The sequence below is a fragment of the Tamandua tetradactyla genome, chromosome 14 (assembly GCF_023851605.1).
Source record: "Tamandua tetradactyla isolate mTamTet1 chromosome 14, mTamTet1.pri, whole genome shotgun sequence".
Lineage (NCBI taxonomy): Eukaryota > Metazoa > Chordata > Mammalia > Pilosa > Myrmecophagidae > Tamandua > Tamandua tetradactyla.
In genome coordinates this window covers 68,690,504-68,704,584 of record NC_135340.1, presented here as the reverse complement: position 1 = coordinate 68,704,584, position 14,081 = coordinate 68,690,504, and the positions used below count along the sequence as shown (strand labels likewise).

The following is a 14,081-nucleotide window of genomic DNA, read 5'->3' as shown; positions in this document are numbered from 1 at the left end:
CTCATATCATTCGATAACCTGTTTTTAAAACCTAACCAAACATTTGTTTCAACTGTATAAGGACAGAGGGGTAATCAGAGATCAGAACCTGTTCTGATATTCTTAGGAAGCTTCCTGTATTTAAAAATGAGGTGGGGTGGGGTTGGTGCATGGGTGGTTCAGTAGTAGAATGCTCGCCTGCCATGCAGGAGACCCAGGTTCAATTCCCAGACCATGCACCACCCCCAAAATATCAGGGGGCAGTGGAGTGGTGGCTCAGTGGTAGAATTCTCGCCTGCCATGCCAGAGACCTGGGTTCAATTCCCAGAGCCTTCCCATGACTCCCTTCCACCTCCCCAAAAAATCAGGGGACCAGTTCTTTCTGCTCCATTAGTTCACTGAGCTTCTGCCATCGGCAGAAACTTTCCCAGTGCCCCTGGAGCCTAAATGCCTCACATGCTACCATGACACCTAAAAGTGACTTAATTGTTAAAATGATTACACGTTCTGTTTTTGGTCATGGCATCCTGAGACCACAACTCTTAGTAGGTCTTGTCTCAAAGCCCTAGTTCTAGACATCCTATGGGTAGACTGGAGATAAAGAAGAGGGCACAGTGGCAATTGTGGAACACTGGTCATTTTGACAGAGGGCAGGTTTCTGAGGGGAAAAGCAGTAGGCAGCGGATGGTGGTACTAACTGTTGGCCAACAAAGGATAATTAGAATGTATCCCAAGTTTGCCTAGATCAGCGTTGCCCTTCTGTTAATTTCTCTGATTCAGCTCATGGCTTTCTTTGGACTCTCCCTAATTCCTATACCTTGCTTCACCCTCTTGCTAGGAAGAGGGCTCAACAGATTGTCGCTAGCTTTGCTCTGAAAGATTGAGGGTGAAGGACATAGAATCAGGGCTCAGAAGCCCTGTCCACCTACTCTGTGTGACTATGGGCTGTCGTGTTCCAGGTTCTTTATTTTAAGAATAAAGATACCAGACTTACAGATACGCTACGACAAGCAACTTCTTATCCCCTTCCAACCAAAGGTCCTTGAGTGGGTGTGTACAATGGGAAGTGATATCTTGCAGTGTTTAGGCTATATGAAACAACATACGCATGTATGCAGTTTAGTAAGATTTATTATTAAAGTCCTCTCCTCAGCTCTCAGTGTTAGCTTAGTTTAATTCCAATGTTTTCAGCTAAATGATACCTTAGCGCTAGACATAATTTGGGAAACTAAACATACCTTTAAAAGCTCTATGAAATATTCAAATCATTTTTTTTCTCCTGATGAAAATTAAAATAGCTTAGTTAGTAGAAAAATTGAGAACTTTCAACTCTCCTTTTAGAATCTTTTTCCCTTGGGAAAAAAAATCAAAATGTGATGGTTTGGGGGTACCGTTTCTCACTATCTGAATTTCAATTGTTTTAGAGGCCATTTCTAGTGGAGTGGAGCATTATAATTGATGAGAAACCTGTTCCAATAAAACTTCCAGGCTTTGGATTTTGTGCAAGACTCCCAAGTATTTGTAATGATACTAAAAATAATTCATTTTACAAAACAAAACAAAAGACACACCCAAAACTTTGCAGGTAACTGAAGCAATACAAGCTGTCCTCTTGGCTGAAGTTCAACAGCACATGAAGACCTTGAGAAAGATTTCAGTCAACAGTCAGCCCATGTCCACGACAGAGCATTGTGACCGTGAGGTGATACGGATCCTGCCAAAGAAGGAATGGGCCGAGCAGCTGGAGTTACAGTGCATTGCAAATGTGCCTCTGCAAAGTAAGTGCAAAATGTATTGGTTTGCTCTTTCCTCAAAACTTTTTCTGCTACAGAGAACATGTTGAGAATATGAATTCACATGCATCGTTTCCCAAACAGCCAAGCCAGTTACCCTGTTTCTGACCTATTTTGCTATCGATTTCCTGTTATGATTGAAAGAACTTCCAATTCTTTTATAATCCATAAATATTTTCTAGAAGAAAAATGTGTATTATTTGTAAAGGTGTTTTAAAGTTAAGTGATTAAAATGAAAATAGAATTATCAGTGATAATGGTATGTTCATTACAAGAATACCCTGATAATAACAGGTCCTAAATTTGTTTTCATTTTGTACCTTGATAATACTCTGTGTCAATTTGTCTTTCATAGGAATAAGAAATGTAGTATAGCAAATTAAACTAGTTTTATAGTTGAACTGTTTGAATTTATAACAAACTTTATCATTGTAACTTCATAATGATAACATCAACGGTTGATGGATAGCAAATGAAATCTTCTGGCATAAAATGGTGAAATTGAAATGGATCAAAAACAAAGTAAAAAATTTCATTTTCAGCTTAATGAGATTTTGATAAACAAATTATATATACAAAATATATTTATAATAATTTTTAATTATACAAACAAAAAAGTATAATATGAGTGAATGTGTGTTTTTGTCACAAAAATGTGTTACAAACTTAAATATTCCAGAGAGTTAAAAATTGTCAGCTACTGTTTGTAGCTCTGAAAAAGAGATTTTCTTTTTAATTTATTTGGGACTCAGACAAAGGTAGCTGTATTCAGAATATTAAATCTTAGAACGTGTCATTCTTGGAAAAGTGTTAAAATTCTACCTTCTTATTATTTTTATAACAGTGCTAAGTTGGAGAGCATTATGTAGTGAGAGATAATAAATAGTAGGAAAAAAGAAAAATTATCATTTGGCCTATTCAGTGAAAGCCAAGGGCCAAAATTGATAGAATATTTTCTAATGCCTGGAAGTCACTGATGGTGTAAAGGCAATAAATAATTTGATAACTCTAGATGTCTATTTAAGGCCATTTTCTTTGTTTTTCCAGAAGTTATCTTTTCTTTCTTTTTTGCATGTGGGCAAGCACTGGGAATCGAACCTGGGTCTAACTCTGCCTGCTGAGCCACCATGGCCTGCCCAAAAAAAGAATCAGAAGTTATCTCTAATTATACGAAAAATTCACAAATGTGAAGGAACTGCTTTTTATCGTATCACATAATTGTCATTACATCATACTTTTTAAGCAAGAAGTGGAAAATTCTGTTTTAAATTAATTTTCCATGACTACATTAGTGTTCATACAGAGAGACTCCTTCCCTCCCCTAGTATCATTGTTGGTAGGTTGCTTCCAAATCCCATAGTAGGTGAGTGATCTCTTCCAACTCTGCAAAGTCAGCCAATGTTATTCGTCATGTGTCAGTTCTCATTAACTGTCATTTCCAAGACTTATCCCTAAATTTGAATGTCTATCTTATTTATAGGCCCATAGCTCTCTTTTCTGGGTAAGAAACTCTTAGCAGATTAGCAGAGTGAAACTTGAGATGAATTTCTCTGTTACACAGCGGACCAGTATTTGACGTTTCACAAGGCCGGACCCAGTTCTATCTCCACTTCATCCTTATTTATAAGAATTGTTGATACCATGGAATTGAATCTTACTATAACTAAAGACATCCAGATTTTAAGTTTGGTACAAACTGTCTTTTGTTCAGTTATTGAATGATCCTATGTCAGCGGTGATGAAAAATTGAGGGTTAATTTGTAACAAGAATTGGAACACCAAAAGACTAAATCTATTTTATATGTTGGTGGTGAAATTTAGAGTATGTTATTTAAAAGAATAACAGCATATGCACAAAATTCTGAGTATATATTTTCTCGGAAAACCCTTCCTGCAGGAAAATATTAACTGTAATTGCAGTTAAATAGGAAATACATTAAAAAGCTTGAAGAAGAAAATATCCAAGCAATATTAATTATGTTAGATAGTAACATTGCTTTTCCCCCCTTTGGGAGAAAAATTATTTTTAAACTATGCAAAGAAAGCAGGTAAGATCAGAAGAAAAGATTTTAAACCTCCATTGCAGTGATATATTCTACATTATTCAGTAGGATTTTAAAAAAAGCAAAAAACAAAGTGCTATTTTCCCTATTTCCAATGTCCTGAGACAAATGGTTAAGGAGATATATAGATGCTTTTCACTGAGTGTGATTCTTCCTCAAATTTCATATGCAGATTCACTTAGCCTAAGTATTATTGCAAGGTAAGTCATTTTACCAAATATTCTTATGATAAAATGTTTATTTTTTTTTCAAGTCCTTGCTAATTTGTCCTCTGTGAGATGCCTTTTTTTTTTTTTTGGCTAATTTCTTTTTTTGGTTTCTTGGTGAAGCATCTTATCAGTGAATCATCAATAGCTGATGGTTTGATGAGCATGGGTATTCATTAACTTATTTTAAACCAGGCTGGAGAATGTTTGGCTTATTAGGAGTATGCCAGGTACTCTATGCATACTGCCCCATGTTTTCCTTTATCCTCACATCAACCACACAAATCCTATGGCTCTGTCTCCAATACTTGAATAATTAGTATAAACAGTCTCACAGCTTTTTAAATGGCTGGGTTTGCTGGAAATGGAAGTTTGAACCTAAGGCTAAAAAGAACTACTCCCTGAGAAAGAGGGATCCCTATGGTGCTAAGATTTGTCCTGAACAATTAACTGTGTAAAATTTTAAACTTAATATGAAAATTATATATTTTTCTCTTACACATTAAAATAAATACTATTAAACTACAAAGTAAGTTCATCACCATAGCAGCTAAAATATCTTGCTCTTTGAGACATGCGTCTTACTTTTTTGAATGAAGAAACTGGCAACTTAAGAGAGGTTAGATGTCGTGCCTACAGTCACAGAATTACTAAAATCAGGAAGCAAACCCAAAGCCAGTTATTCTCCTTAACACTGTGCTCTTATCCAGTAAGCTACATCCTCATATTGGCAGCATGAAAGAAATTTGCTCTAAATGAGCGTAATCTAAAAATTGAATAATTTATTGAGTAGTTTTGCTTAGATTTTTATTTCTTTCTCATAAATCATACTTTCTATTACCATAGAAAATGCAGTGGTCAATCATTGCCATCTTAGCCCTCATAATAAAGAAAATCACCAGATTTCTTGACCTGTTTGCACATGAGCTGAATTAATAAAGCAATTTGGAAATTAAGTGAGGTGATGTTTGAAGCATAATGAGTATTTCCATTCTTAAATTTTGCATCTTATTTATTTGTCAATGTCTTCACTTGATAATACTTCACAGCATGCATTCCATTTGAGCTTTTTTATATTTGTGTATCAGAGTTTTATGGGAGAGTGGTGGATTTTATCTGAGTTTACAGTTTTGTAATGATTACATTGCTATCTTCCTTGCATCTTTTTTATAAGAAATTATAAAATCAACACTCACATTTGAGGCTATGATTCATTTCTCTAAAAACAGCAATGATTGCTATCTGAAAATTATTTCCTTTATATATATATATTTATTGCATGCTGTTTGGATTGGCTTTAAACAAGTACTCTAAAATGTTCCATTAAATAAATTGGTTGAAATAGAAATGGAGGCTTTGTAGATAAAACTGTCACTATGAGATTATTGGCTGAATTTAAATTTCACTTAACCGTGTTGTGAAGATTATGCATCAAATATGGGTATTGGAAATAATCTTTATTACACGCATTGTTTTAAAAGACTTATCTACAAAGTTAAATAATGTAAAGGTACATTCTGTGTAAATGAAAATATTCATCTATTGAGCATTTGCAGTAATCATCTCTTGAGCCTAAAATCTTCCTGGGCTTGGTGGCCACTGGAGGACTCGTTCAGGAAAGGCTTGCTTTGTTCACTGAGTTTGTCAGAAGGAAGTCAGCTTGTTGTGGAGACCCTTTGACATGTGGTTGACACCCTCACAGCGGAACCTTTCTGTGGCTGGATTTATAGTAGATGCATCTTGCCTCACCCCCAGTAAGTTCTTCTGGCCTGAGTGAAAAGGCCATGGAGGAGTTCTTTATGGCCACAGCAGTTATTTAGGAAAGATCTGTGTGATTTGAGTGAGCAAGGAGCAAAGAAGTAGTAGTGGCAGATCACAGAAGATCATGCGTTCACTGTGAGGCTCGAGCTTTCTCTCTGAATGAGATGGGGAACTGTTTGAACAAAGTGGCACATGTAATGGCATCAAGTTGGCTGTTGACTAGGGGGCAAAGACAGAAGCAGGGAGAGCAGTTAGGAGCTAATGCAGATGACGGTGGCTTAAAACCAGTATGGTAGCCTGGACAGAGTCAGTGAGAAGTCATCAGGTCATGAATGTATTTTGAGGATATGGCTGACTATCTTTGCTGATGGGCTGCTGTGTGTGTGTGTGTGGGGGGGGGGGGTAATAAGAAAATGAAAATCTATACTTATTTTTTAAACAAAAAGTATTTGACACCTGCATTGACTCCCGGTGTCCTGATTTGATTCCTGTGTTAAGTGGTGCAGTGTCACAGATAGGATTTTAGGTCTAATGAAGGTAGACTGGGAGAGCCACATGGCAGAGGGCTGTGCCTGCTGTGTTCAACTTGAAATATACCTGGTTAAGTGATTTACAGATTTTAATTTCTAGTTTTAACAAAAGTAACCCTCAGGGCGGGCCACGGTGGCTACCCAGGTTCGATTCCTGACGCCAGAGACCCGGGCTAGATTCCTGGTGCCTGCACATGCAAAAAAAAAAAAGTAACCCTCAGAACATGGACAAGTGATTTAAAAGTTTCCTGCCAGCAAAGCATGGGTTGAAGACAATACCAATAATGCAAGCTTAAGGAAATAAATGACATTGCCCAACTTCTCGTAAGCTACATCAGGAGGTCTATATGTAGATATCTATCTGTGTGTGGGTATATATATGTGTATTTCTGGACATTTTTTTCTCTTTTTTTGGGCGTGGGCAGACTCCAGGAATTGAACCCGGGTCTCTGGCATGGCAGGCGAAAATGCTACCACTGAGCCGTTGTGCACCGCCCCACATTTTATTTTGAAAAAATCAATGAAATGATATTGACATTTTTAATATGTGTGATCAGGGCTAAATACTGTGCTTTTTAAAAATATATGTTTTTTTTATTGAGACATATCCCCACATGTACAGCCCAGCCAGCCATATTATACAATCAGTGGCTCACAACAGCATCACATAGTTGTGTATTCATCATTTTTAGAGCATTTGCATCACTCCAGAGAAAGAAATACAAAGAAAAAAAGAACTCATATATCCCATCCCCTTTATCCCTCCTCTCATTGACCCAGAATAGTTCAATCTACCCAATTTTGACCCTTTATCTCCTCCTATTATTTTTTTTTTATTTTTATCTTTTTTTTTTATTCCTCTGTCCATACCCTGGATAAAAGGAGCATCAGACTGTTTTTTTTTTTTTTTTTTTTTTTTTTTGCATGGGCAGGCACTGGGAATCAAACATCAGACTGTTTTTGTATATATTTTAAATGGGCATAATATTGATATACCAGTAGCATGATTATCATTTACAAACAGACATACATATATATACTTATGGTGCATGCTTCAGAGCTCCTTCTTGGTATTTTCTACAAGAAGGTGTCCCAGCCACAACCTTTAAGTGGATAGAACCAACCAGCAGGGCAAATGTGACAGGTTTCTGAAGAATCACGTGACCAATAAATGTGTGAATTAGGAACCAGGGCTTTAGAGAAAAACCCAAGTGTTTAGTTTAGTTCTCTGCAGACCTACTGTTTGCTGTTTGAATCTCATCATACCGGTCACCTTCCTTTCAGCCTTCCAGCACAACAATAGTGATGACTGATGATAATAATACCTGTGCTGATGTGACTTAGTATGTGCCTCACATACCTCAGCTCATTTTATCCAGACAACAATCCTGTGGGAGTAGTTAACATTGTTTTACCCATTTTATAGTTGAGAAAACAGACATAAAGAAGTAACTTGCCCAATCTCCTATAATCAGTAAGTGAGTCTAGGTTCTTTAACACTATGTGACTTTGTCTTCTGATTACCTGCGATTCCACTTTACTATTTCTTAATTCAGTAAATATTTACCAACCTCCTTCTGTGAGGCAGTTACTGAGATAGGTGTTCCCCATGCTGGGAATTGCAAGGTAAGAAAAACCTACATAGATGGCATGGAACCAGAAGAAAGATTTCCTAGAAAGAATCAGTTGACAAATATTGAATGCCTAAGCTCTACAAAGTTCTGGATGTGGGGCTATAAGCTATTCAACTAAAGATGTATTTCATACTAACGATTTTTATTTGGAATGTAAATTTATTTAAGTTTAAGTTTTAGTGGTTAATAAATAGAAGTTTTCATGACAAATAATCTGTTTTACTCATGAGAACTGGGAATATCAATTGTTAAATACTAAAAATGTAGAAGATTTGACATACGCATATTATTTGAAATTGAGTAAGGGTTGGGGTGTGAGAGGAAGACAGGAAGAATGAACAAACTTCATTTTAAAGGTTAATTTGAATATCTAATCTTATTTAAACATCAAATTACTCATGTTAGATGAAGACGAATTTATGTATGATAAACAAATAAATTGTTCAGCATCTAGAATGCATTACATGCTTTTCAAAACACACTGTAGTCATTTGGGTTTAATAAACGCCATTTCTTATTTCTTGCTTCTTTTAAAATTGATGGAGAAATTTCATCGTTTCCCCTTTTTCTCCATATAAATGCTTCTGAACGTCTCCACTGCTTCTGCCCTCTCTGTATCATCTTATAGATTGCGTTGCCTTAGAAAGACTGATAGAATTCACTGCTCTTTTTCCAAAGGTAGTTTCATCTTTCACAGGGATTGAGATTGATGATTTTCATCTTGGCATATGAAGAACTAGAATATTTCATCGTCTTTTTTTCCTCATGAGCGGACAGAATGCCAACCTGGCCTGACTGCACAGACGGAAGCATCAAGGAGTTGAGTTAAATATTTCCTTGCTAACAGTTGAGCAGGCACCACTGTATTGATTATTGTCTGCATACCCATTTAAATTTATTGACAAAGAAAAAGTGATCTAGTTTCTGTCACTGAAATCAATGTGTTTTGCACTATTGTTCTCCCAAGATGAGACTGGCTTCTGGACACTGACCCTTCAAGGACAGGGAGCAGTTCTATTTATCTTTTTTGCCTCCCATCACTTAGTACAGCCCTTCACTTAGTAGCTGGTAATAAGTGCTTTATTAAATGGATGGATGGATAGACAGAGTGATAGTTTGTATTACAGATTTAGCCAACTCCTTACTGGTAAGAGAAAGAGGGGACAGAGATAGTCAGCTGATGGCTCTTCTTTAACAGCTAGATACGATCTTGAATACATGCTGAATTCAGTGCTTTGTAAGGACGTCATCATCCCGGAACAGGTGGTGCACACATGGCAGGCTTGCAACAAATAAAAATGGATACATGAATGAATCTAATTTGTAAGCCTCAAGAAAGGTTTTCCCTCCTGGTGGTTCATTATTTGGCTCTTGACTCCTCATTTTTTCATGATCTGCTTTCAATCCGATAATCTTTGAGAGTGCTGAGCCTTGCCTGGGCTCCCCATTTAGCTGCAGCTTCTCCATGGTTCTCCCCATCAACCCCACGTCATGCTTGCCAGAAATATTTAAGGAGCTGCTACCTCCAACACTGCTTCCTCGGTATTTGGATTCATACCCCTGTGCTCTCTCTGGCTCATTACTGATGCCTTGTAACCAACAGCCCCTATACTGTTAACCTGGAATCCATTTTACAACCTGACTCACCTGGGTTAGCCTCCTCTCTAATGGCCTTACTTCTGAGCCTGGGACTTTGCATGACAATTCCACTAGACAATATGGATATGCCATTCTAGTTCTGGAAACAATTTTTTCTAAGACCAGGAGCTAAGTTCCTTGAGAGAAAAAGCAGGCATATAGTAGGCTTTGTATTCTCCAAAGATAGCACAGTTTCTGACACATGTCAATTACTAGGGAAATAATGGCTGACAAAAAAATTAGCCATTCGTCTCTAAGCTGTTAGAATATTCCATTTCCACCAGAATGAAAATCATCTTGCCTGCAGGAGTTCTCTTTCTACGTCAGTTTATCAGTGTATCTGCCCAATTTTCAGCCTTGAAACAATTTGAATAACTTCAAAACATTCCTTATTAAGCACTTACCACAGCTAAGATTTGATATCAGGTGCTGAAATTTTCTAGCATGACGCTTTTTCCCCAACCTGTATATCCTTTTAAAATAGTGCTTATCACTTTGCACTCTAATTGCTTGTTTATTTGCCCTTCTTTCTCACCACTCTGAACTCCTTAAGGGCAAAAGTTGGAACTTATTAATCTTGTGCTCCTAGCAGCTAATGTACTACCTGGCACCTGATAGGTGCTCATTAGATGTTTGCTGCCTGAGTGAGCAGACGAATGATAAACGATAGTTTCAAAGAACTTTGGTCTATGGCAGAATGGAAGAAATGTTAAATCATATGTTAATAATCTTTAGGTAGGAAGAGAATGGAAAGATCATTATAGGATGGTCATTTTCTTCTAAGGCTATAATCCAGGGCATTTCTTCAGTTTCTCTTCTTAGTTCAGGAGTGACATCTGTCTAGAGAGCCACCAGGAAAAATTAATGCTGAGAGATGTTTGAAGGCATAAAAGCAAGAGCGCTTTTCAACCTGAGAATAAGTTATAAGAAATGAGGATAACTAGTTTAATGAAGAGTCACTTTTTTTTTTGTTTCCCAAGCTGAAAACATGATATGATTTCTACCTTACAAAATCCCATCCCAAAAGGCAAGAGTCCTGTTAACATAATGAGGAAATGGTGAGGTATGAGATATTAAGTCTCACCTTACTATGCTAGAATAAAGGTTGACCAGTTGCCTGGGATAGTTTTTAGGGACTTCACATAGGAGTAGATATTTACATATGATCTGGGGAATAATGGTGTGGCAGACATGGAGAGATGCACATTTATGGGAAAGAACTCCTGTCCAGCTGTGAACAAGGTGGTCCAACTGTGAACAAGGTTAGCTGACAACTTCCAGCTATTAGTCCCTTCAGGATCTGTTGCAGCATTGGAGCAGTTTATGTCTTATTGGGACAATGACTGAGCAGGGTGGAGGGAGCTGAGGTCATGCTTTTCTGAGAGCAGCTTCACCCAGTGACTGAGCAAAGTGGTGGTACTTCCACCCAACTTAGACCTCCTCTAATGGGCAGATTTCCTCTGAGATTTCCCATTGGATTGGTAAAGACATTGTCAGATCTGCATAGTGGTCAGAGAACTCTGCTTGTCTAATTCTGCTTTTCCCTTTTTTCTTTCCCAGGTATTACTCCCCAACAAACCTTTAGCATTCTTAATTCCATTTCAAAGTCTGTTTCTGGGAGTACCCAAGTGACACCAGGAAGGAGCAAAGTGAGAGGGTAATTTAGGCGAAAGGAACAACATAAGAGTAGACACAGAGGCATGCAGGAAGTGGGGCATGGTCAGGAAATGGGGATCAGTATTGTCAATAAAGAAATGAGGGAACTCCCAGCTAGAATCAGAAAGTGAGACACATGGAATGTTAAGGTTTTGCTTGGGGGCTTTTTCCTGGAAGATGTAGGAAGCCATTAAAAATCATTTCAAATGGAGAAGTGGGACTTTTCCAGTGCAAAGCAGAGAGTGCTCAGAGCAGGACATACAAAGAAATCTTGCTTCCAAATTTTGTCAGAGTATCTTTCTTTTTAGTATTTTATGTGTGAAGAGGTACTTATTTTCTAACTTTTTAAATTGCCCTATGATTTGTTTTCTATAGTCATGAAATTTTGCCTCATCACTATCAGACTAAGCCCCCCAAGTATCTTTCAGAATACTTAAAAGTCCCGATGATATTGTAGTACCTTCTAAGTCACTGTGCATCTTGGTACCAGTTTCAGTTTTTTTATCTCCCTTTATGTTTGGCCATTATCTCAATCTTTCATCCTCTTTTAATCAGTTCGTAATTTTTTTCTAACTTTTATACAGTAATATTCAGTCTGATTTATCATTCTCTTTGGATACGTTTGTATAATTTACCATTTATTGACAAGTTTGTGTCTCACCGTCCAGTTACTCTTTCATCTATCTCTCCCTTTTCTCTCTCTCTCTCTCTCTCTCTCAATGTATGCAACATTCTTCACCTCCTTTTCTAAAAATATACTTAACCAAAGCATTAAGTAAACACAGCCTTATTAAATAGTGTTTGCTATTAGACACTTTCCAGCCATAGGCTATATTATTTCTCTTTACCACGTTAAAAAATAACTTCATTTAATGAATTGATTTTTACCAATAAAAGGAACTTTAAAATGTGCTTCTCCGTGTGTTAATATTAATTTCCAGTGAATCGTTTCAAGGGTTAAACTTCACGATCCATTTCTTCCAACTACCTACTTAAGTCTTGAGTCATTACATCACCTGCTTCCCTTATACCATTGATTTATATTTCCTTCAAACTGCTGAGATTGGACAGTATAATTTATTTTTTTATATGACATACAGTGCTTCAAAAGGTAATGGGGATAACAAAAAAGGAGATATAGTACAGAATTACCTACTCACCTGTGTGGCTCGGTAACCTACCCCTTGCCATATGCTTGGGGTTCTCATAATATTTTAAGAAAATGAGAGGTTTTAATTGGGCTATTTCTGCAGTAAAAATGTAGGGGAAATCTCCGGGTAGTATTTAGTCCCTATAATTTGTCTGTGTTTAATGTTGAGGGGATGCAAAAGGAGTTTTTAGAATTTTCTTAGGGATCTCATACTTTGAGTACACCAGATTAGCCAAAGTCTATTCAAAATGTACTCCAAAGAAATACCAATTTCAGGACCCAAATATATCTATTTTAACATTATTTCTGATATTAGGAAAATATTAGTTTAATGATTTCCAAATGATCAGCATGTCTTTTCTAGTACTTCCTTTTTTAGTACTTCCCTTTTGAAAGAGTTTTAGCCTGCCTTCTTATTTCTCTACACAGATTTCCTGTGACATAAGCCCATTTCATTGAGAGGAAACTATTGTACCGATAAACTGAAATAGCTTTGTTTTGGTGATATGACAAGTTGGAAAATAGCAGTAGACTAGGTTGCATGCTCCTATTTGCTAATGTCAGTTTCTTTACTGTAAGTCACATGACTTCATAGAGTATCATGTGGAGGATGGGATTTTGGTTTACAGGAGGATAAGCTTGTATATTTATGAAAAACAATATATTTCCCTCTAGTTAGATTTGGGCCTTTCTCTAGAAGAATATTACCATTTTTATATTTCCAGTGGCTCATTTTAATGGAAAATATATTACCCACTAAAAAATGAGTTGAAATATTTCTACTGTTAATGGCCACCCACTGTTATGAAATTCATATTAAAAAGCCTACTATTAGTCAAAAATATAGTTTGATGAATGTCGTATTTTTATAAATTGAAGATAGTCATTTCATTTCTTCCATAGTAAATTTGTTTTAAATATTAGTTTATTATATATGTTGGCTTGTATTACAAATAGTTCCAGTAAGCAAACACAAATCACTTTTATGTTTAGCATTTAAAATGTATCTTAACGTGACCATTAAGTCATCTATTAAATATTCAATTAAAGTGGGTTTTGATCCATTTTTAAAAATTAGTGGCCAGGTATTCGGGGAAACAAGCTTACATGATATTTCTAAAACACAATTCACTTCATTTCTTGTTCTGTATGTTTTGTCAGAGAACTCCTTAATGTAGCAGAAATCAGATTTGGTGTGTATTTTTACACCAAATCAAATTGTACAGGCGCCACCCTCAGCTTTCTCCAAAACATTATAAAGGATAAGATTCCATCATGATATATCTTAAGAAAGCAGCATGGCCCTGTAAGAAGTCCATATGTAGAAAGCGCAGCCAGCCACAGGGGTAGGTTTTACTGGAAAACCATGTGTTCTGTAACACCATGGCACACTGGGTTTAAAAAATAAGTTTAGTTAACTGAGTTCTGTCTCCTTCTGGAGGTGTATGTGTTTTTTCTAGTTATTCTCTAGGCATAAATCACAAGTATAAAAGATATTGAAAAAAATGTAACAATGAGGCTGCAATATAGCCATGAGTGATGGTATAAAGCACTTAGATACTTCAGTTATAACAACTCTATGAGGAGGAAGAAGGCATCATAAGTCATTTTATTTATAACAATTGGCAGGTTTCCCTTTCTAGTTGCATTGAACATAGTCTTGCTTTCCCT

General features: G+C 36.6%; 1 protein-coding gene across 7 annotated transcripts in view; it reads left to right on the top strand.

The window, feature by feature from the left end:
- WDR72 (WD repeat domain 72) overlaps positions 1-14,081 on the top strand; it is a 243,348-nt gene that overhangs the window by 142,975 nt on the left and 86,292 nt on the right. For all 7 annotated transcript variants that reach the window (XM_077127950.1, XM_077127948.1, XM_077127947.1 and 4 more), the window contains one exon: positions 1,565-1,757. In XM_077127950.1, the coding sequence (XP_076984065.1) occupies positions 1,565-1,757 (193 nt within the window). The remainder of the gene's footprint in view (positions 1-1,564; positions 1,758-14,081) is intronic.